At 37.8% G+C, this 22,333-nt stretch overlaps 1 protein-coding gene across 1 annotated transcript in view; it reads right to left on the bottom strand.

Annotated features, from left to right (window-relative positions):
* Positions 1–959: 959 nt before the first annotated feature.
* Positions 960–22,333, bottom strand: part of VOPP1 (VOPP1 WW domain binding protein) — a 45,962-nt gene continuing 24,588 nt past the window's right edge. Inside the window, exons 2-5 of the mRNA XM_063304196.1 lie at positions 17,709–17,767; positions 10,649–10,726; positions 9,081–9,217; positions 960–3,867 (exon numbers count right to left, since the gene is read on the bottom strand). Of these exons, the coding sequence (XP_063160266.1) occupies positions 3,686–3,867; positions 9,081–9,217; positions 10,649–10,726; positions 17,709–17,767 (456 nt within the window). The 3' untranslated portion in view covers positions 960–3,685. The remainder of the gene's footprint in view (positions 3,868–9,080; positions 9,218–10,648; positions 10,727–17,708; positions 17,768–22,333) is intronic.

The raw sequence follows: 22,333 nt of genomic DNA, 5'->3' as shown, positions 1-22,333 counted from the left end.
GCACACAGCTTACTGATTTCTGGGGAGCAACGGGGGGAGTGGTCTTTATAACAAGTTAAATTATCTCAGATTGCACCTTATCCACATGTTTCACCTTTGGAACTAGTCTCAACTATTCTGGTATTGTAATATTTTTCACTGAATGCTGCCTAAACTCTTTAATGCATAGAAATGAAGTATGTCAAGAAGGGATTGAACACAGCCCAAAGTTTACTTCATATTATACACAGTCTATGTAGTAAATAAAATTAATAGATGCTATCTAACATTTCTAAAATGCTTATAAACCTTCCCTGTAATAACTTGAGGGCCAAACTGTTCTCTTAAATTACATAATAATGGCCCACAACTTTTCTGAAAACGATTAAGATCAATGTACTGGAACTTTTATATAGCTAGAATATCTCCCATAGGGATATAGCAAGGAACCAACCTCAGCAAGTACAATAGAATGATATGAGCTGGGTTGCTTTCTACAAAAGGATGGCCTAAATTTTATTACTTTCTACATGTATTTAGAAAATTAAAGAAAGATCACTTTTATGGTATCTCTGTATCCCTAAAAAACTTCTTTATAAGTAATACAGCATTGGAATGATTTTAGAAGCACAAGTTAATTAATGCACACACAGTATTTATTGTAAGGTCTCTAGTCTTTTTTCCTAATCTTGAATTCTCAAACAAATAGCAGCCTTGTGGCTATACCTTCTAAGTTACTCTTTTGAATCAGATATGCGATTATAACTTTCCTACTTTTTACAGACTTCCAGGAGCAAACCTAGAATGAATGGTGCATACAGTGAAAAATTACACAACTACAGATTCTGATCTTTACAGCTACATTTCATAGACAATTTAGTTGTTCTTTCCCAAACAGGGAAATCTTATTTTACAATGGGAAAAGTCTGGAGCCTGATGAATGGATCATGATCTGGTAACGGGAAAAGGCTCAATACGTGCTCCTTTCTCCACTTGATATTCTTAGGACTTAATTTTGCAGGATAATGCCTAAAGTTCCCATTAACTCAAATTATACTGATGACTTTTGGCAGCTTATGATTTGCTACTTAGTGTTCTTACACTAGTGAATTTCAGAAATAATTTGATTGAAGTTTTATTCTGCAGCAAAGCCTCTGAAACAATAACAGCTGCTTTCTCAAAGAATACTGAAAATCTATACATAATAAAAGTATTTTTCTCAAGAACTGGGGCCTCAATTGAAATTGATTTTTTTTGCATGCACACAGACCACATACCTTCCTTGTTATTCAGTAGTTGTTACTTTCATACATTCAATTCTCTGGAATACATATTTTCACTCTAACTTGTCAACTACGGCCTCTATTTCATCATGAATGAAGGTTCTGCAGGCTGAATGTTGTGCTGTGCTGTTTCAGATACCCTCAGTTGATGTATGCTATGTTATGTGTTATGTGTTGTGTTATGTGTTATGTGATGTTATGTTATGAGCTTTGGTCCTGCCAAAGTTTCTAACTTAGAACAGCAACTGTCCCTTGTAATTAAAACTGAGAAAGATATTAAGATATTCAGGGAATAGTACACAAAACAGCTATTTCAGATTAAAGGATTAAGCTGAGATGTGTAGTTCAAACGATGTTCACAAGATCAGTTTGACTACATCTGAAACTGGACAATGAAACTGGCTCTTCATTACAGCCCAGTTTAAATACTCATGAAACTAAACTTGAAATTCCTGAAGTGCAAATGATCTAGAATTTAATAATTTACTGCACTTTACTCAGAAGCAAGACACAGAAGTTGAGCAGCAATAACATCTTTCTTACTATCTTTAAGGATTAGAGGCTTAGGGCAACTTCATACATTACAGAAGGCAAGCTAGAATAAGCCAATCCAGCAGTCTTGCTTCTTGAAAAAATGCCCATACATGTTTGCATTACAGGCATGATGCAAATCCTTTACATATTGTACACAAACATTTAAAAAAGCTTAGGTATATGTCTAAAAATGTAATGCATAAAGAGTTCCTCACTTTTTTCAAAATATATTCATTTGAGTAATATACAATAAGTAGAAGTGACATGTACTCATTCAAGGTACTGAATTAAGTAAAAGCAAAGTCTGGTTTGAATACTGCCTCCAAAGGTGTCCATGCCTCTCAGGTACCCCTACAGATTGCTTAAAGATTTTCCATTTCCTTTAAGACTGGGAAGCCCAATATTTTGGGTGGATGAAGGATGGATACAGTACCCAATCACATAAGCATCTAGGCACAATGTAGCATCATCTGGTTTTCTTCTCTCTCCCTCTGAATGCCACTCTTCTCCCTGTTGCACATCAGTTATAGATTGAAAAGTCAAAGACTAGGGAGTGGAGGAAAAGGGGAGACTCTACCACTGCCTAGCTTCCCAGTTTAGCTACAGACACTAAGCTAAAGGAAAAACAGTTCAGATACACCTGGTAACCTTAGGAAGGTTTATTCTTCAGTGAAAACAGATCAAGGAGCTGAGCTCACAGATCTTTGTGATGCCAGTAACAGCAGTCATATACAGGACATTTCTAACAAGCAAAACCGAGACTCATACTTCTGATGGAGCAATGAGATTTATACCTGTGGGCTTCTATAATCTCCTTAATTTCTACACGATGTGTTTATCACATTCTGGAGAACCTGCAATCACTCCTCAGTACCTGACAAATCTCAGATTCCAGTAAGATTTTCATTCTGTGAATAAATAACTCACCACATGAAAGAAAAATTCACCTGGAAGTAAGGCTACCATATCAAAAAAAAAAAAGAGTATACAACTAAAAACAAAATGCAGAAAAGGAATACTAAACATCCAAGTCTAGTCTAAGGGTCAATTCTCATATTCTGTATATAAAAGCAAACCTGAGTTTGTAATCAGGCCACTGTAACCAACCAGGACTCCTTATCGAGTTCTCCTGTTTGAGATGCATCTCTCAGACATTAAAGGTTGTTTGTTACTCTATCTTGGCAAATTACGGTTGACCCTCAATAGCATCTTCCTTTCCACACCAAATCAGCAGTTTGCTATGACATCTGTGCTGCCAAAAGGATAATGCATTTTCCTGTTTTTGGCAGCTCACCTTCCACAAATTGTCAGTACAGAAGATTGTGCAACCTTCTTCCATCCAATGTTGGCGCTAGTGAAACAAAGGGGTTTTATTCTGACATGGAAAGGTTTTCCACATGTTGCGTCACAGGTCCTCCAAGTTTCTTTCATCTACTCTTTTTCTATTTCTCCAAGCTTTATTAACAAGTATATCTGCTTCAACTACTTCAGCTGTTTTCAGTCCACTGCCATCTCTTGCTCTCTTTTCATCTATAAAATAATACAATCTCTTTCTGGACTTCTAAATTGGTGGACACTGTTTTGTGCTTGCTACCATACTGTACCTTGAAAATTGTTACTATACACATTGAAATCACAAAGAGAATAAATTAAAAAGGTCAGCAAAGGGAATTTAAATATAGGTTTCAGGGGCGGGGAGCACACAAAAAATTTCTTCTCATTTTGAGTATGTCAAAAGATATTTTATCCCGTGCTGCAAATCCATCACTATTGTCCAAATTATTCTAGCTTGAACAACAGCAAAGGACGGTAGAGCTCTGACAAGTCTTCAGCTCAGCTCATGATTCATCTCCTTTCTGACCAACTCCCTGTTGGTTGCAATGAAGAGATTATGTGGAAGATTTCACAGCCCGCTCATATGGTGGTGGTGGGGTGTTGCAGTAAGAAGGTGGAGGGGGGTAAACTGGGTTCATTTGTGGAGACTTAGGTTGCACATGGTAACTCATGGCCATAGGGTTCATCATAGTTCCTTCTGGATCTGCATAATAGGCCATTCCTGGCTGCTGGGCTCCTGAAAAAGAGATACAATAGAAAATATCTGGAGTTGATTAGTGCTATCATGTCTGAACAAGTAATTCTGGATGATCTTCAAGCTATTCACAAGGCTTGTTATACCATATAGTTTAGAGAAAGTTAAATATAAAACACTACATAAGTGGATATACATAAGAGGATCTTTTTTCTTGGTATCTAGTAGGAAATGAGACAATATTTATCTTTTTCTGAGCTATGATATGAGTTTGATATTCTCAACTTGCTGAAGTTGCCAAATTATATCTTGAACTATAATGAACTAATTGTACATGTGCTGTGGCAAAAACTATGTAACAGGATGAGAGACAGAACCAAGTTCAGAATGTCTGAAATAAACGAAACAGGTACTGGAACATTGCAGAGAAAAAACAGCATTCACTTTGAAATTAAAATGGATGTCACTGAAACTCTTCAGGACTCACTGGACACTTCTTTGGCTCTTTAAAAGTAATATAGCTAATATAGCTCCATCCACAAAACATGGGTGCAGTGATATCCCTCAAAAAAAGTGAGTGCTTCCAGATTAAGCTTTTATTGCATATCCCCCTGCTGGGCACTCAGTTTTTACTGGGGCAGTATAATCCTCTCATATTTTCATACTGTTTCTCCTATATTTTTAAGTCCTACTAAAAAAATGAAGGAATGCTACAAAAGATGGAATAGATCCACGTCTTTTGACTGGTAGTGCTCAGAGCCACCTATCTGAAAGTACTCACTATCCTATACTGTATGATGGGATGTGATAATTCCCTTCAAGTCAGGAGGTATCAATTCACACACACACCCCGTCCCATGATTTACTTATGTTCATGTAATTCTGAATTACAACCCACAGATCTGGAATCTGTTCAGTGGATAACGTAACTGGAACCTGATAGTTCTGGCAGCTTATTCTCCAACACTAGAAAGATATATTTTCTATCACAGTAATGAATGGACAAAAGAACTATTTATGTTTGAATCTGAAGCATATACTGTATATTTTTATACTGTATATGCTTACAGAGCACTTCTTGTTCAGAGCCTGGTCTCTTCAATTATCTTTTTGTCTAGTATGTATGTACTGTAAAACTATTTAAATTTCCTTTCTTTCTCTTTTCCTCTGTTCAAATTGTGTTTTACACTGATTAAAAGAAAACCTATGTGAATTATATGTTTTCAGCAAAATACAATGAAGCATTTTAAAACATGAATGACTGCAAGGAGAAAAATATACAAAAGTGTTTAAATCCCTGTCACTGGAATCCTCTCTCTCTCTCTCCCTCTCTCTCTCTCTGAGAAAGAGCATCACAGATCTTAATACATTTTATGATTTTGTTTAGTTGACAATGCTTCTGCTAGTTATGGGGAAGAACAAAGTGCTATAAATACTCTCACTCCCTGATCGCTAGAGCTTCAGCTCTAAGCTTTAGGGATGTTAGAGGATACTTGAAGGAGTTTCTTTTAAAGAAAAGAACATCACTTTTTTCATTCATCCATACCAAATTTCAGGCTTGTGTGAAATATCTGCCCAAATGCAAAATATATGCAACCATATTAAGGACCTATATTTGGTCTAAAATAATTCTGCAACAGCAGAAAAAAATGGTCCTGATTATTCAGTCCATTAGGGTGCTATAGAGTTTCAGCATCCAGTATAACTCTTTCCTTTCTCTCCATTATTAGTAAAGAAAGAATTATGTAAATTAGAAGAAGCCTTGCAAATATGCTCAATCAATATAAGTTATGTAGGTTGAAAAATGTATGCCATTGTAACATAGAATTCAATTCTCTTTAGCACAGAGAATTTGAAGCACTGATTAAAGGGTATTTCAGCTTTTTATAGGCTGATGGCAAGAAATGATCAAATATAATTCTTCTCAAATCCTATCAGACTGGGGGAAAATATGTTAGAAACAAGAATGTATTTACATTTTTTTTGGCTGGCTTGATGGCTGAAGGAAGCCATTTGATGTGCTTAGGTTTCTTAGTAAGTAACAGATGTCTTCAATCAATCAAATCTTTATAAGGGTCAAAGACCAGCATATACAATGTCATCTCTTTGACTACAAAAAAATAATTAATCTTGTTCCATGGGAAAAGTAATTTAGAACAGTGGTGTTTTTATCTTCTTTCTCATGAAGTAGCAACCCCAACCTGGAACCCAAAGTTTTGGACTTTGGCCTTGGTAGCTGGGAATTACGTGAGATGAAGACCAGCCCATCTGGAGGTCACCAAGTTGGGGAGAGACGTTCTTTTAGGCAGAAGAGGGACAATTTTTCATCTTAATTCATCCCATTACTTGGCAACCTTATTATTCACATTGATTCAGGAGCCTATCCAAACCAAGTATTAATGAAAGAGATGGGCACTCCAAGTTCTGCCTTGTTCATTTTGTTCCATATGCAAAGTTCAATCCTACTTCATTATTTTTTTCCTGGCTCTCCATCTTCCATTAATCTAACTCAAACATTCTTTGCTTCAACTTTTTGGGATTTTCAGGCTAAAGGGAAAAAATAAACTATAGCCAATTCTGTCACTTTCCTTGTGACATCACCTCTGGTCCCAGTTCCTCTTCATAGATAGATTCTAGCATAGACCTGCTCCCCTGACCCTTCCACCTGCTAATTCATCTCTCTCAGGCCTGTGAAAGTCCCTGTTGAACATGATTATATTTTGCTGTTTGTCTGTTTTTCCCTTTTGCTATGATGACATTTAGGCAAGTTTTGTTTTTCTTATTACCTCAATACAAAAACAAAACACAAATTTTAGATTCTCATAAGCCATTTCAGTGCCACAGTTACCTGGCAAGAGAACTTAATGATCCTCTTGATCTGAGACAGTGCAAGAATTCAAACAGGGATATGCAATATCCTTGAATTGTCATGTGCAGATCCCTGACTAAAACCCCTTGCTTTTTCTAATGTAGGTACAGTTGTTTGAAGCAACCTGTGCAAAATGAGGGAAAATACATCTGCATGGTTTTGCATAGACTGGATTTGGAAGGACTGCTCATTAAGAAATTACTCTCTCTCTGTGTATAAATGTCCATGTCTAAGATCAACTCTGGAGGATGAGAGTTTCCAGTGTGGATAATTTTGCTGCAGAGATTTCCACTGGATTTCATGCAAGGAGATATACTGGAGGTCAGTGTTTCTCAACCGTGGCAACTTTAAGACGTGTGGACTTCAACTCCCAGAATTCCCCAGCCAGCATGGAAGACGTTCATGAGAAAGCTTTTTCCATCCAACAGCTTTCCCAGGAATACATGGATTTCATTATGGGAGGAGTCAGATAATTGTGTTTTCTGCAAGAATCTCTTATATGTATAAAGGCAACAGGTTTTGTGAGTACTCAAACTGAATACCTGCCAAACGAATTATGGGTTTTGAGCCAAACATGGGGAAATTGCTGCTTTCTCAATTCTGATTTTTATTATTATTTTTCTTATTATTACTAGATTTTTATCTCGCCTTTTTTATATTTGGTCAACTCAAGGCAGCAAACATACCTAATACTCCCTCCTCTTCCTATTTTCCCCACAACAGCATCCCTCTGAGGTGAGGTGAGTTGGGCTGAGAGAGAGTGACTGGCCCAAGGTCACCCAGCTGGCTTTCATGCCTAAGGCAGGACTAGAACTCCCAATCTCCTGGTTTCCAGCCTGGAGCCTTAACCACTACACCAAACTAGTTCTAAGTTTACTTAGTTTACTTATTTATTTCATTAAATTAGTATTCAATTTAGTTTATTTCTGTCACCAGGTTTGCACTACAGTGGAGCCTAGCAAAATGGAACCTTATTTCACACTCTAATTTCAGGCACCCAGAAGGATGTTGGAGGTCATGGCAGCCACTTAATAATTTGCAGTTGTATTACAACATATCTCACTAGTTGCTACTGCTTCTTCTATTCCCCTTCTCAGGCATAAGGAAAGAGTAGGCAGGACAGAATAATGAACTGCCACATGGCTCTATCATCACTTGGACATATACAGAGTTAAGGACTTTAAGCCTTGGAACATTATCCAAATCCACATTAAATTTCAGGCCAGTGGCTCCCCCATGTGACTCCTCAGTGATCTGCCTCCTTCCTTAGTGTGTCCAAAAGAAAAGGAAGAAACTCTAGCTGAGCCCCTTCCATCATAGTGCTTTGAGGAATGGTTGAGACAGCTGGCCATGCTTAGTCTGGACAAGAGGAAAGATGGGATAGTCATCTTCAAACATGTCAACGTCAATCACACCAAAGATAGACCCATCTTATTCTGTATTGCTCTAGAGGCCTGGTCTAGAAGCAACTCAAGCAAATTGTAGGGAAGCAGATTCTGGCGATATATTAGAAGAAACTTCTTAATGGCAAATGCCCTGGTCTGCTTTGGGAGAGGGTGGGCTCTCCTTTGTTGCAGATGTGTAATTAGAACAACTATGGCTTTAACTTGCATTGAGATGGTTAGAATAGATGGCCTCCAACCTGTTTTTTAACTCTTAGCTTATATGATCCTTTGTAGTCATATCACTCTTCACAGCACAAACCTTGGCTTGAAATTATACTTCTCTGATCTGCCTCTTAATTCTTTTAAGATGTCCGTCAGATTGCACATACAGTGCTGGAGCACATATTTTCCATGACAGAGATTTCAGATTTCTGAAATCCCGACAGCCAGCAATGGAATAGACTTTTGTCTGAGAGTTTGGACACTTCCAACAAGAGCATTAAGAAAGATGAATCTGGAACACAGCAGCTTCCTCTGTCCCCTACAGCTGCAGGGTGACATTCTTAAGTTCAGTTCTAGTCTACAATGATTTCTTACTACTGGATTGCTGAGCTATAGCATCAAACCTGATTCATTTGGATTTCTTTTTTTAAAAAATCAAATTGACAGTATACCAGCTAAGCTTTGGTGGAAACCTCAATGTCATATCAGCATCAGAAAAGCCTGTCCACACCTGTGGTAACAATATCTATAAAATACTACCTTCCTTCCTCACTAAATACTTGTCTCCTAGAGTTAGAGCAGCTTTTACCAACCTGTTGCACTTTGTGTTAGAACCCAGCTCCTATAACTCCCAATCAAAATTCAGTCAAACACACCAGAAGAGGACCAGATCTAGAGACTACCTTATGCTCAAATTAGTGAGGACATGACAGTAATTGTTGAGATAAATAATATTGAGCAGTAGGTATAAATCTGCTAGGACAATTGTAATCTCTAACCTGGTGTACTGGAGTTAGGTGGTCGAGTAAACGACACGTTGTAAGTTGTTTCATCAACCAGTGGTGGAGGGTACATCCGTCTTCGGATAAAGAAACCAGCCCCACAACAAAATAGAACGCCCATCATCAGAAGGAACCTGAGCAGAAAAAAGAGAAACAGGTAAAAGAAACTTTAGTTATTTACAAAATTTACTGTATAGTTAATTATTGATCCCAGTACAAGTAATTAATCCAATGGTCCATGAATCTAAATGGCTTAGGATAGGAAGGCCTTTTTGACTGTGCCTGATGTTCTGTGTAGGCAGGAAGAATAAAGTACAACCTGCTTAGCATCATGTTTTTGGTCCCGAGAGCTCCCCCAGGGGGCCAAATATTTGAGCATTTTGGAGGGTAAAACACATTAACAGTCTTTTCCCCAAACTTTCCATATCTCAGAGACAAAGCCAATAATGGCATATAGTTGAGTTACATTTAGATTTCAACTCAAATTGTGCTACTTTTTGTGCACCACATTTTGTGAGAATGATGAGGGCTGCATTTCAAAAATGGGCAAGGCTGGGGCCAGTTTGGGGAGGGGGTAAAGAGACTTTTAGGAGAAACATTTGTCTCTTAAAACCCCTACCACCACCACCACCACCACCACCATACAAAACTAGGCATGTTGTAGGGGTTAGAAAATGGATGTCAGGTAACTCATCTACCCCTGGTATCTTTCTGGTACTTTCTACAGCCCAGACACAGGGCATAATTCACAGGAAATTCCATCTGCAAGCAAAATATAATCTCTTGTTGTCAGGCTTTCTGACTAGGGCTTGGTAGTAAACCATAATCTCTTGACACACCACAACTCCTCAGGCTGAAAACAAACCTAATCAGCAAGATTAGGAACTTTACTTGAATGAAGCCATATTGAACTGCTGTTGCCAAAATGTAAAAGATTTCTCAATTCCCAGGGTTTAAACTTTCAGTTTATTTCTCCTACCCTTCCAAATTAACAACTACTTGGGGCAATGAGACTGACCAGTTGTTCCATGGCTATGTAATAGCCATCTAGTCTAAACTTTGAGGACTGTCTCTACTCAAAGAGAGGATGGAGAAACTCATTCCCAGGTTGGTCAAAGAGGAGGAAATCTTTTCTTCTGATCATATGGAGCTAGAGACTGCATCTTGCCTCCAAATGGAAGAAGGGATGGCCAGATGGAGCCTTCAGGGAATGGAAGAGATGCTTATCCTTGATGTTATCCACCTAACCTAAGCATGTGCAAGCACTTTGACTCTTGGGCCAGATTTAATGTTCTATTCCTGCTACACCCATATACTGGATTCTAAGGCCCATTGAACCGACTGGAGCTTACTTACATGAAGGCATGTATAGGATTGCGCTATTAATTACTTAAACTCATCTATCATAGCTGGTAATACAGGAATTCTTGTCTGACTGATTTAGAAAGCATTAGATGGTGGAAGGCTGCCTTAGGCTCTTAAATTCATTTTCATAGCAATTTAATTGCAAATAAAGCCTTAACAGAGATCACATTAACCTTGCTAGTTGCTTATCACTAACTTACCAAAAATACCATAGTCGCTGGATTGACAAAGTCCTCACGCAGCATCTTGAACCACAACAATCTTCATAGGAACGACATCTGAATAAAAGGACATTTGGGGATTGCAAAGTAAAAAATGCAGCTTGTTAGAATTAAGAGTTGGCAAGAAAGCAGAACCTCATGATGCTAGAGTTCTGTCAAAACTCCTTGTTTTAACTGTCAACACATTTGCTAGATAACAAATTCTGGAAGATCCACAATTCTGCTATAAAGAAATTCACTTCCAAGACTGTCATTTCTGGGAATAGCCATCTGAAGGCAAAAGCTGGGCCATGTTACTATGGTTGCTCAAGGCACAGATGGGGTGCTCCCTGGAGACTAACAACAGTGCTAATTTGGACTTGTCAAGAAGCCAGAGCTACTCATCATCAGCTACCACAGATGCTGTTTCAGAATACTCTTTAGCTCTTGATACAACTGATTCCCACTTCATTCATATTCATGGGGTTACACTTGGGGGGCACTAGGAAAGAAAAAAAAAATATCTGCAGTTTCACATGGATGTAAAATAAGGTCTCATGTTTTCAAAACAGGACAAATATTTATATTGATTAAGCCAAACTGCAGGACTGCTATTAAGAGATCACCTGTATCTGTGCATACCTATCAAAAAAGGCAAAACAGAAAGTTTTTCTAGAAAAATGGCATTATTTGATTACTTTTTAAATTTTTTATCCATTCAATCACGTCCAATTCCTGGAGACTGCCTGGACAAGTCCCTGCAGTTTTCTTGGCAAGGTTTTTCAGAAGTGGTTTGCCATTGCCTCCTTTCCAGGGCTGAGAAAAAATGATTGGCCCAAGGTCACCCAGCTGGCTTTGTGTCTAAGGCAGGATTAGAACTCCCGGTCTCTAGCCTGATGCCTTAACCACTGCACCAAACTAGCTCCCTATTTGATTACTTAATTAACATTAACATTATTATTATTATTATTATTATTATTATGGTTGGTTACACAGTCAGCCAGATGTTTAGACTGGATTTGGCATTTCTGTCCACTTATCGAGCCCTTCCCAAGAACCTGGGATAGGCAGACATTGTTCTTTAATAATATGAAAGGTACTTTCACAGGATGTAAGCTGTTCCAAGTAAAGCTGCCTTTTGCAATTGACTGATGATGATTTTGTCAATGCTGAGGGTGTTCAAGTAGTGTATTATTATTATTATTATTATTATTATTATTATTATATCCCTTTTTCTGGGAGCTCAAGTCAGGAGGTCTTCCCTCCTTTTATCTCCACAACAAGAAATACATGAAGTAGGATGAGAAAGCAACCAAATGATCCATAGTCAAGTGGGGACTTGAATTTCTGTTTCTATATGGACCCATATCGCTTCTGGAAACCTATGTCCCATTTAGTTTTTAACAGCATATGAAAGTTGTTTGCCATAGCCTTCTTTTGGCGTATTTTTATCCTGAGGATCCCCCATACAAATATTAAGTACTGTGAATCCAACTCTATTTAGCATTTTTGACCCACCAAGGTTGACCAGATGCTACCATCTGCTGATACACTGCCAAATAGCACATACATTTGCAACTTTATAAAAGTCAATGCAGAATAAACACAGATTTATTTTCAGAAAGAATTCTGCCAGGACAGGAGACAAATTATTTATCTCTCTCTCTCTCAGCAGATATTATAAGTGTTCCTTGTGCTAAGTGCCTATATATGCAGAAATATAAATTTAATAATAAATAATACAGGATTAAATATACAACAGAATTTACTTGCAGACTGAGAGCTAACATATCATGGAGAAAGTTTTCCATGTATAAATTTCCATGTATAAAATCCCTTATTCCAATGAAGGGATAAACCTATATTCTGTATACAAGACAACTGAACTACATAAGTCTGAGTAGGCTCTTGGGTATCTAATATTACACTGATTTTAAGAATGGATCTGGATTCTGAATGCTTGGTTCCTGCATTTTTTAATGTGCATTAACTGATGCACTGCTCTCTGGAGGAGCTGTTATTATCTGAAGTAACTCAAAATCAAAGCCACAGGAAACAAGGTAGGCCATATACAAAATAAATCATTACAACATCAGAAGAACATCATCCCTAGAACCCAGATGAAAAAGGAAAGGAAAAAAGATGACAAATGGGGGGGGGAATCAGAAGTAGTTGATGAAATAAATTGTTAAAGAAACACACAATCATTACTATATGTTGTTTTTGGACTTTCATCCTTTCTATTAAATTACTCAAGGTGACTTTAATAGTGGGGTCATATTTATTTTTAATTTTAGTTGGAATTAGAATTAAGGTTTATCCAATTATAATAGGCTTCCTTAAAAAAAAATTAAAAACAGAATGTGTAGAAGAGGCATGTTTTCAAAAATACGTACCATAAACATTACACCCATCACCGAGATCACCAGGATATAAAAAATAAACCATAATGATCATTGCACCAGTGTTCAAATCACGTTATTTTTTCTATTTATGTGGCCACCTATCAGTCTGTATTCTCATTTAGATTCCTGGTTTTTCTGTTCTCAAATTATTCCTCTATTTAGTATGAATGCAAAGGAAGAACACATATTCCCTATAACTGCACGCAGTAAATTGTTAGAAGCTGGCCTAGTAGTACAGGAATTTCATTATAAATATTCCCAGATGGAATCTCTTTTATATGTCCTCGGTCGAGAGATCTCAAAATCATCTTCCACAGGGCTTGTAATGGGCATTTTCTTCTGCTCGCTTTTTATTTCATTGGCTAATTCTCTCCCCTGCCTCTTGCATTTATTGATTCCCCTTGTTTTAACCTCTTCTGTCCCTTTCCAAGCCTATATTCATTTACCCTCTTTTGCCTTTTCGCTTTTAGACAGAAAGGTAAGCATTTGATTGTATATATAAGTTGTGATAAGTGTTATCTTTGAGCTTAGGTTCGTCTTTACATATTTTAAAAACATTTAAAATCCAATTTAAAATGTTTAAAATCTGATTTAAATTTAAACAACTGACTTTGGTGTTAAAATCCACTGTTTTATTTTGGGTTTTTTTTTTAATGTAAGATTTTTATCCACCTGAGTTCCTGAATCTACCAAGTACTGAGTCATCAAGCTCAGAATACTAGGGGGTGATTCAAAGCCATAATTACTGATAGTGCAGTGCTTTACCTTCACCAGTAGTATACTGATTTGCTATTCCCAGTAATACCCTGATTTGCTACCAGGATCTCCCCTTCTTTCAGAATGTAGCGCACAGAGACAAAAAACCCAACAATTATCTACACCTTCCCCATTTGGCAGCTTCCAACAGTCACTCATAGATAGTTATATTTCAAGATAGTCAAGAGCTCACCAAGTTTAGAAAAGCTGGCCTAACCTATACTATTAAGTCTGAATGTAAATCAACCACCTAAGAGGAAGTCCAGTGGGAACACAACAACCCAAAATATACTCTGCTCCTACTTTCAGATGGGAAACATCACCATTCCTCTTGGTGGCAGCATCAGGACAGCCTTGCATAATGACCAAACATTCAAGTTCAATATATCAGGAGTCCAAAAGCAAGAAGAAAGTATTTGTTTTATGGTATCTCATTTGTCCAACATTTATATAAACTAGAGTAAGACCAGAGAAGAAGACCAGAGCTCCTGTTAAGGCCTGGCCAGAACCACTGTCAAATAACCAGTGAAGGTATTTACACACATTTTTGGCAGTTAAGATGCCAGGGTCCATCTTCCCCAAACACAAAGACAGGAATCAGAGGGCAAAGAAGCAACACACAACTAATTTTAGATCAAATCTTATATTCATTGAAAACATGTCCTGATAGGGGCAGTTGGACACAGAGAAGCAGTGTAGCCCAAAGTATTTAATTACAATAAAAAAACTTCAGCAAGAAACATAGCATTACCACGAAGCAGCTATATTAAGAGCTATAATACATGTAATGTTTAGGCAGATGTTGTTTTCCCCAGACATTTTATTTTAATTTCTTACTCCCCACCACCACCACTCTGATTTTCCCAACTTGCAGCTGCAGAGGCTGCCACTTGCAATGTTAAGACCTGCGTGGGAGGAAAGGATCTTCTTTATCTTTTCTCCTGTAATAGGTTATGAGCAGCCGGCATGCGTATGTGCATGTGGGAACATGTGCATCACTCTGTTGCCTTTCACTGCAAATAGCAGCAAAGAGAAAGGGAAAGGAATACAAATCAGCATTCAACGTTATGAACAATTTAGCCCCCAGCCCCAGCCCCATGTATAAGCATGCCATCTCTGGGCTTCAAAAATTCAAATGGTCTCTAGACAGCAGCAAAGGGGCCTCTGCTTCCCTCTAGTGCTCATCTGGATTTTTGCAGCCCAGAGAAGATGCATGGATAGCAGTCAATGTTGGATTCAGTCCAGAGAGATCCAGCTTTAAATGCCAAATTGTCTCTATAAATTTCATTACATAACTTTGGATCTCTCTCTTTCTCTCTTTCTCTCTTACACACACAGACACACACGTATGCATGCACACACCCACACCCACACCCACAGTTTTACTTGCCTGGGAACTGAATTGTAAAATAAAATGGGTGTGGATGTGGAGAACTATGTGTGGCATGCTGAACTTCATGGAAGGAGAATAACTAAACTTGTGTTTAAATAAGAATATTTCAAGAGTGCCTTCAATGGACTCAGTTTCAAAGCAAAACAAAACTAGAACTAAATCAACAAGATACAGGTTCCTACAACAAGGAGTCTGCAAAAATCTAAACAATGTACAGATTGTGACATCAGTAAAATCCAGAGATTGGCAAGAGGTAAATTGAGAACAAATGCTGTTTAGCATGATTTTCTTTTGATTCAGTCAGAATTTAGTGAAATTTACAGCATAGTTAATGGCTGTTTCAACTTGCTGCAAAATGGTGGTGGCAAGGAAAATGCATCAAGGTCAAGAGAGTGCCAATAAATTATCTTGAGCTGCCAAAATAGAAATTGTATTTTCCCTGGTTAATTTGGCATGAAATCCACTATATCAATGACCATTAGGTTTTCATTATTAAGGTCATTTAAAAAAAAAAGGCCAAAAAGGTGATTCCCTTTTTTGCCATTGCCAGCTAGGATATATTTATTTACTTGCTTGCTTATTTATTACAAAATAATATATTCTGCCCCACTCAGAGATTCTGGGTGACACAAACATTTTAAAATTACAATCCTCAACAATCCACTATCATAAAACAGTTAAATACCTAATCAATTAAAAGGATCTTTAAATTAAACAAAAATTAAAGAAGGCTTAAAGCAAAGATGAAAAGAAAACAGCAGCCCAGCTAAACAGTGCTTTCAGCTCTATGCACTCCTACAAGCAACCAGCATAGAAGAATGTTCTGTAGAGATGGGCCTGCCATTGAAAAAGCTTGTTGCTTACTCCCCCAGCACCTTCATACAGAAGTTAAATACAAGGAGAAAAAGAACTAAGCCCTATGGAATCCCACAAAGGACTGGCCAGTAGTTTGACTGGTCATCCCTCACCACTACCAGCTGGAACTGACCACTCAGGAAGTGCTTCCATCCCTCAGGCAGTCCAGAAAGTTACAATTTTTGATGGTATCAAATGCCACAGAGAGATCTAGTGGGACCAGGGGGGCTGTACTTCCTCCATCCAGATCATGATGAAGGCATCCACATGAGTGACCAATGCAGTTTCCATCCCAATCTAAGTCTGAAATCTGATTGAAAGCCATCAAGATTATCTGCTTCATCCAGGATTCTTTGTAGCTGACACATGACCACCTTCTCCAAGATCTTCCCCAAAAGCGGGAGACTGTGGATGGAGCAAAAGTTGTTGAACGAGGATAACTCCTAAACAGCAAACACATTTGCATAATGCTCCCCATATTTTTCAGCATCAAGGTGTGAGTGCTATACCAGTCCAAGTCATCTCACTAATGTACTAGAATAAGAAATTCATTATTTAAAAACAAACGAACAAAGTAAATCTATATTGGGTGATATAACAAAGAAGCCTTACTGGTTGCCTAGCACAGATCCTATTAAGGAGTGACTCTCCACTCAACAGATCCGACAAATTCATTATTTCAGAAGAATCTGCATTTGCTTGATCTGGATTCCCATCCAACATGCTTGCCTGTTTCCCTTTTACTTAACCTGGACTATTAACAGCAGGATTGATCTACTGCCAGATACTCTTATGCCATCCTGCCCCATGAGGTTGAGAAAGATGGTGCTAGGTTATGAATCTGTGTAGGCAGAACAGGAACCCCACTGTGATGACATAGAAGGCATACTAAATGAATGTCAAAGAATGTCATCTTAATGTCTTTCCTGCTGTGAAGCAGAATATGAAACACCAATTGAACAAAAGTGTGTTTTGATAAATAGGCAAAGAAAATAACTTACTTAAACTAACCCATCTGTTTAGGCCAACTGCCTGTGAATCATTCTGATTATTACACTGGTGTGACCAGTGGTAGAGGCAATCAAAGTATCTGAATTTTAAACCAGTTCCTTTCCTGAGGTCTTAGAATGGCTGCCATGTTTAAGAGTATGAACAGAATACTTTGAATGAATTCCTAGGGGGGGGAAAGGGATTGGCTCTTGCCTGAGTTCATTGCTGATGGTGACTGAAGACTGGTTCATGCTTGACATATGAACCTATGAATCCAACCCTACTGGATTAGACCCAAGACATGTCTAGCTCTACCTCTGCATGAGAGCTGCTCTCAGTCAAGAATAGACAATACTAGGTCAAGCAGACATATGTTGGACTTGAGTAATCTGTAGGCACAGATTTTAATTGGTGGGCCTGAGACAGATGGGGACAAGAGTGAATGGGAAAAGTTATTTTCCAGGTCGTTTATATTATTAATTGCTCATAATAAGTATCAGCTTTTGGTTATTACATAGTAAGTTTAGTTTTCCTCCCATTGACCTGTTCCCTATAACTACAGTAATTACCACTATGAAAAGGACTTGAAACTTTCACATACACACTCATGGGCACATTCATACATACAAATGAACAGAAAGAGAAAAGGAGGATCACTTACATATAATATGTAGGATACACCCCTTCAAAGTACCAGCACTGCTTTTTGGCTTCTGAATACTGAAAAGGAAGGAGAAAAAAAATAGCATTGTTCATCAGGTGCCAGCAAGAATCATGATTAACATAAAGGACATTATAATTTTATCTATCAGAAATTCTAAAGAAGGAAAAACAAGAAGTGCAGTTCACATATTAATCTATTTCAGGCAGGTTTCTTCAACCTGGCACTGTCTAGATGTGAGGGGAGTTCAATTTCCAGAATTCCTTACATTTTGGCTGAGGAGCTGGGTAAAAATAATTTTAAATAAATCCTAGGATAATAAGCATTACTGGTTTGGGAAAGGATTAAGCGTTCCCTCTGAACCACTGATTTTCTTCTGCAAGTGCCTTCAGGGCCCTTAGCATTAAAAAGGAAACAAGGAGATGGGAGATCTTTTGTTCCCACATAGAAACTTTTACTCTGTCCCAAAAAAAATCCTGGACAAGCCATAACCTTTTTCTCTTTTCACAAACTGTAAGCATATGCAAACATTTGCAGTGCAATTCTCCACATGTTTACTTGAAGGAAGTCTTCCCACTGTGCCAAGTCAGGTTTATCTACTACTAAGTCATTTCCAATCAAAACATTAATCTTGAAGTAAATCTGGTTGAACCAACTATAGAATTGCTGAAAGTCAAACCACATCAGACATCAACCATGTACACAGGTGGCTATCTTAGTTGCAGGGATTAAGGGAAGAATCAGTCCACTGGCATTTTAGGCCCACATGGGTCTGCATCATAATTTAAATACCTCACCCTCTGAACCCCTAAAGATACATGGGGCACAATTGACACTTGTTATATGAGAAGGACAGGATAGTTTTCTCTTTTAAAATAATCTTATGGGCCAGCTAGGTATGAGGATGGCAAATCTAATGTTCCAATCACCTACAAAGTAAGAAATGAAGGGGGATCTGATTATCAAAGCAAGAAAAAATGTGTTGGTAGAAATTAAAATCCTTTCCCTCCCAGTTCCTGCTTTAGTTCTCCTCCTGGTGTTTTTCCCATCAGTCAAACTTCAGTAGTAGAATAGGAATGACATGGAAGAAAGGAGTATGATTGATTGGGAGGCGCAATATTTTGGAAGGAACTGCTCCCTTATTTGTGTTCCTTTTTTATTTTCTGGACATCATTTTCTTCCAGTTCTATGTAATAGACTTTTCCAGGGGTGTTGGACAAGGACTCCCAGCCAGCGAGGCCTTTGTTAATTGTCATCTAACATATCTGAAGGGCCTGATTGGGCAGGCCTAGATTTAAAACAAATGGAATCTGGCCCTTATCCACTGTTTCTCTGCATAGATTCAGAGCCCTCTTTTTCCTGAAATATCCTATCCAATGTTTCTATGGCAGCATCTCCAGCAATATGGAGTTGGGATTTCATGTACTTGTTCAAAATAAAGCTTCTTTTTTTTTTAGTTTTAGCTCATTCTGTTGATTTTCCTCCTCTTGCAACCCTCTGGTTAAATATAAACAAGCTCATTCTCAGCTGAATACCACACTAAACAATTACTCTAGAGCAGCGTTTCTCAACCTTGGCAACTTTAAGATGTGTGGACTTCAACTCCCAGAATTTCCCAGCCAGCATGATGGGGTTGAAGTCCACACATGCTGGCTGGGGAATTCTGGGAGTTGAAGTCTACACATCTTAAAGTTGCCAAGGTTGAGAAACACTGCTCTAGAGGGATGATGTCCTAACAACCAGGAAACACACTGAGACAAGGAACTGGTCTCTAATATTTATTGCTAGTACTTAACAGGAATCCTAACAAACTGAGGAAGCGTGGGAAAACCCAGACATATAACCCCCAAGGGTTAAGGCAGTCCCGATCTGTGTCTCTTTGAATGGCTGAACAATGGCTGTCAAGCGCTACGCATGCGCTTGACAGTCTGGATGGGAGCCCCCTGCTCGCCATCCTTACTCATGACAGATGTCGACAGAATCACAAGTTCTGTCCACAGAATCACAGGTTCTGTCTACAGATAACGGCCTCTTCTGACAGGGGCAAATAAGATGAAGTGCATTAGTATGTGCATTAATGTAAATAATTTGGATGTTCTGAAACATTCTATTGCAATACACTTAAGAACTTAATCCAAGTCTGGGTTTAGAACAACAAAAATTTTCACTAAGTAAATCAAACATCAATATTAATATTGACATTAATTTGTATATTATAAATGTCTAGATGATGTTTTAATCTTTTTCAATTATACTGAATATTCACTGCAGTAGAAAGACAGTGTAAAACTTGCATAAGTTAATAAATTATAAAGTACAACCATTTCCTGAGTGATAACTTTACTTTAATTGGAAAAGTGGCCAAATCAGAAGTCTAACCTTACCCATATCTTAGAATTTCTGTTCAAGCACAGAACTGTAAGGCTTTCCACGTTTATCAAATGAGTAGAGCTAATCAGTCATCTTAGCAAGCAGTTATACACATTCCATGGTGAAGTTAGCAAAGGAATATCTATATTCTCCTGCTGCATCTAGCAATTCAAATTTATTCAGAATGATCCTTAAACATACTTTTTGGGAAACAGGAAATTTGTTATTTTCTTCTTAAACAGATTAGGAAACCCCAGATTTTGTGGAAAGTATCCAAGATTAAATTAAAAATATGGCATATCTATGGAAAATTGGTTTTTATTTTTTTAATTTGTTGTCTTTGATTGAAATGGTTTGTTTGTTGATTGATGGCAATGCTTGCTCTTTTTTGTTGCTGGAGATTTGACATTTTTAATGCATGAAGAAGACAAAATTGATCTGTGAAACCTATCTGCAATACGAGTTGGGCAGTAAAGAAATCTGATAGATAGATAGATAGATAGATAGATAGATAGATAGATAGATAGATAGACAGACAGACAGACAGACAGACAGACAGACAGACAGACAGACAGACAGACAGATTTGATATTCGGAGATATGAGTCATTCATCTGGCATTATAATATAAGCAGATTGCATGGGTGGTGGCAACAGAATTCTAACACATCCAATCAGTATTTCTTAATCTCCTTGGTTGTTCAGATGGCTAATATAGTGTTTTAGTAGGAATTAATGTGGGTTAATGCTGGGTAGAGTCACAGTAGAGTACATTATAATGTTTGGGTCTATTAATGTTTTTTTTTTACAAAGGAGGACTAGCAATTCCAGTCCCAAAAGATAAATCAGGAACACTGTCATTAACTGGTGGATGGCAAATATATTTCTGTCCTAGAGGAATTGGATTATAATTGGCATAATGGCTTTCTCACTCTCCCAGAAAGGAAAAGTATTTGTCTTTACCAAATAAGCTAAAAATTATTGCCTTCTGAATAGGCAATACTCAAGAAAATTAGCAGATATTCCAAAATGAAGCAAAGTAAAGACAAGTTTTTTCCCCTGTAATTTGCTTCATTTTTAGTTTAAGATAAAGATAAAGACAGCCCACAACTTAATGGGCTAACATGAAATTATTGTACTTCCTTTATTATTTGTCATAAAATGAGACATCACGTTGCCTAAGAGCATTACCTTTACACACATCTAGTGCAGCAACTGACATTTACTACAAAGAAATCATGTCAATATCCAATTCCCAGGTCCATCCTTTTCCCTGACTCAAGATAGCAACTGTTAAAAGATAATGGAATTCCAGTATTCAGGACCCTGGACAGTAGCATGTCATAGCAAAAGGGCTTTGCCTGCCTGGAAGGTTTGGTTTTTCTGGAAGGCTCATATGAGGCTGCTAGTGGCACAAGCGTTTATTGGACACAAGAGCATGTGCTGTAAATCTCTCCCTAGCTATGGGCAGCCACCGTCCTGTGCAAGATTAAACCTTCTGCAAGTTAGAACAAAACACCTGAAACCCCCAATTTAAATTCGGTTCCTATTGACTGAACAACAACCCTGATTGTAAACAGCCCAGAGTCCCCTTTTTGGGGGAGATGGGCGGTGATGGAAATTTGAAATATAAATAAATAAATATAAATAAACCCTCAAAATGCCATCAAAACTACCTTTGTTTTTTTATATATAGCAAAAACTGTCCAGTTTTGCTCTACTTCTGTTTTTCATTTATCAAGTAACCTTGATAAGAATCTTGATTGATGTATTTTATGAAAGGAAGGCTCAAGTACTTCATACTTTTTAAAAAAAATAGAGCATCAACCACTGTTGCTTTTCTCATTCCAGCAGTTCTAGGACAACTGTATCTAGACATCTAGAAACTATCGCAACACCTGATAAAACCTGATGGGATGTCTACTACTTAAAAAATTTCCATTTTAAGACAGTGTCTTTTTTACTTCTCCATTTTTTTTTTCTTGTAATCTAGTCTGAGGAAGAGTTCTGGAGAACACAAAATTTCTGAACTATTTTATGTAATTTAGGTACACTTTATTAAAGTGATTGTCCTAATGTTTTCATATGGCCAACACAGCAGCTTTGCTTATTTTGGGACCAGAAGATGCTGTAACTCAGAATTCAGATGCAAGCAATTAAGCCTCCATTTCAAGTTTATCCTCAGCCAAAAACACACTAGAGGGTCTTAGACAAAGATCTGTTCTATTAGTCTTAGATACCATCTTCAGTCTGGCA

This window comes from Candoia aspera, chromosome 4, assembly GCF_035149785.1.
Source record: "Candoia aspera isolate rCanAsp1 chromosome 4, rCanAsp1.hap2, whole genome shotgun sequence".
In the NCBI taxonomy this organism is placed as follows: Eukaryota; Metazoa; Chordata; class Lepidosauria; order Squamata; family Boidae; genus Candoia; species Candoia aspera.
Note: the sequence above shows the minus strand (reverse complement) of the source record. Positions and strands in the feature narration are given on the sequence as shown.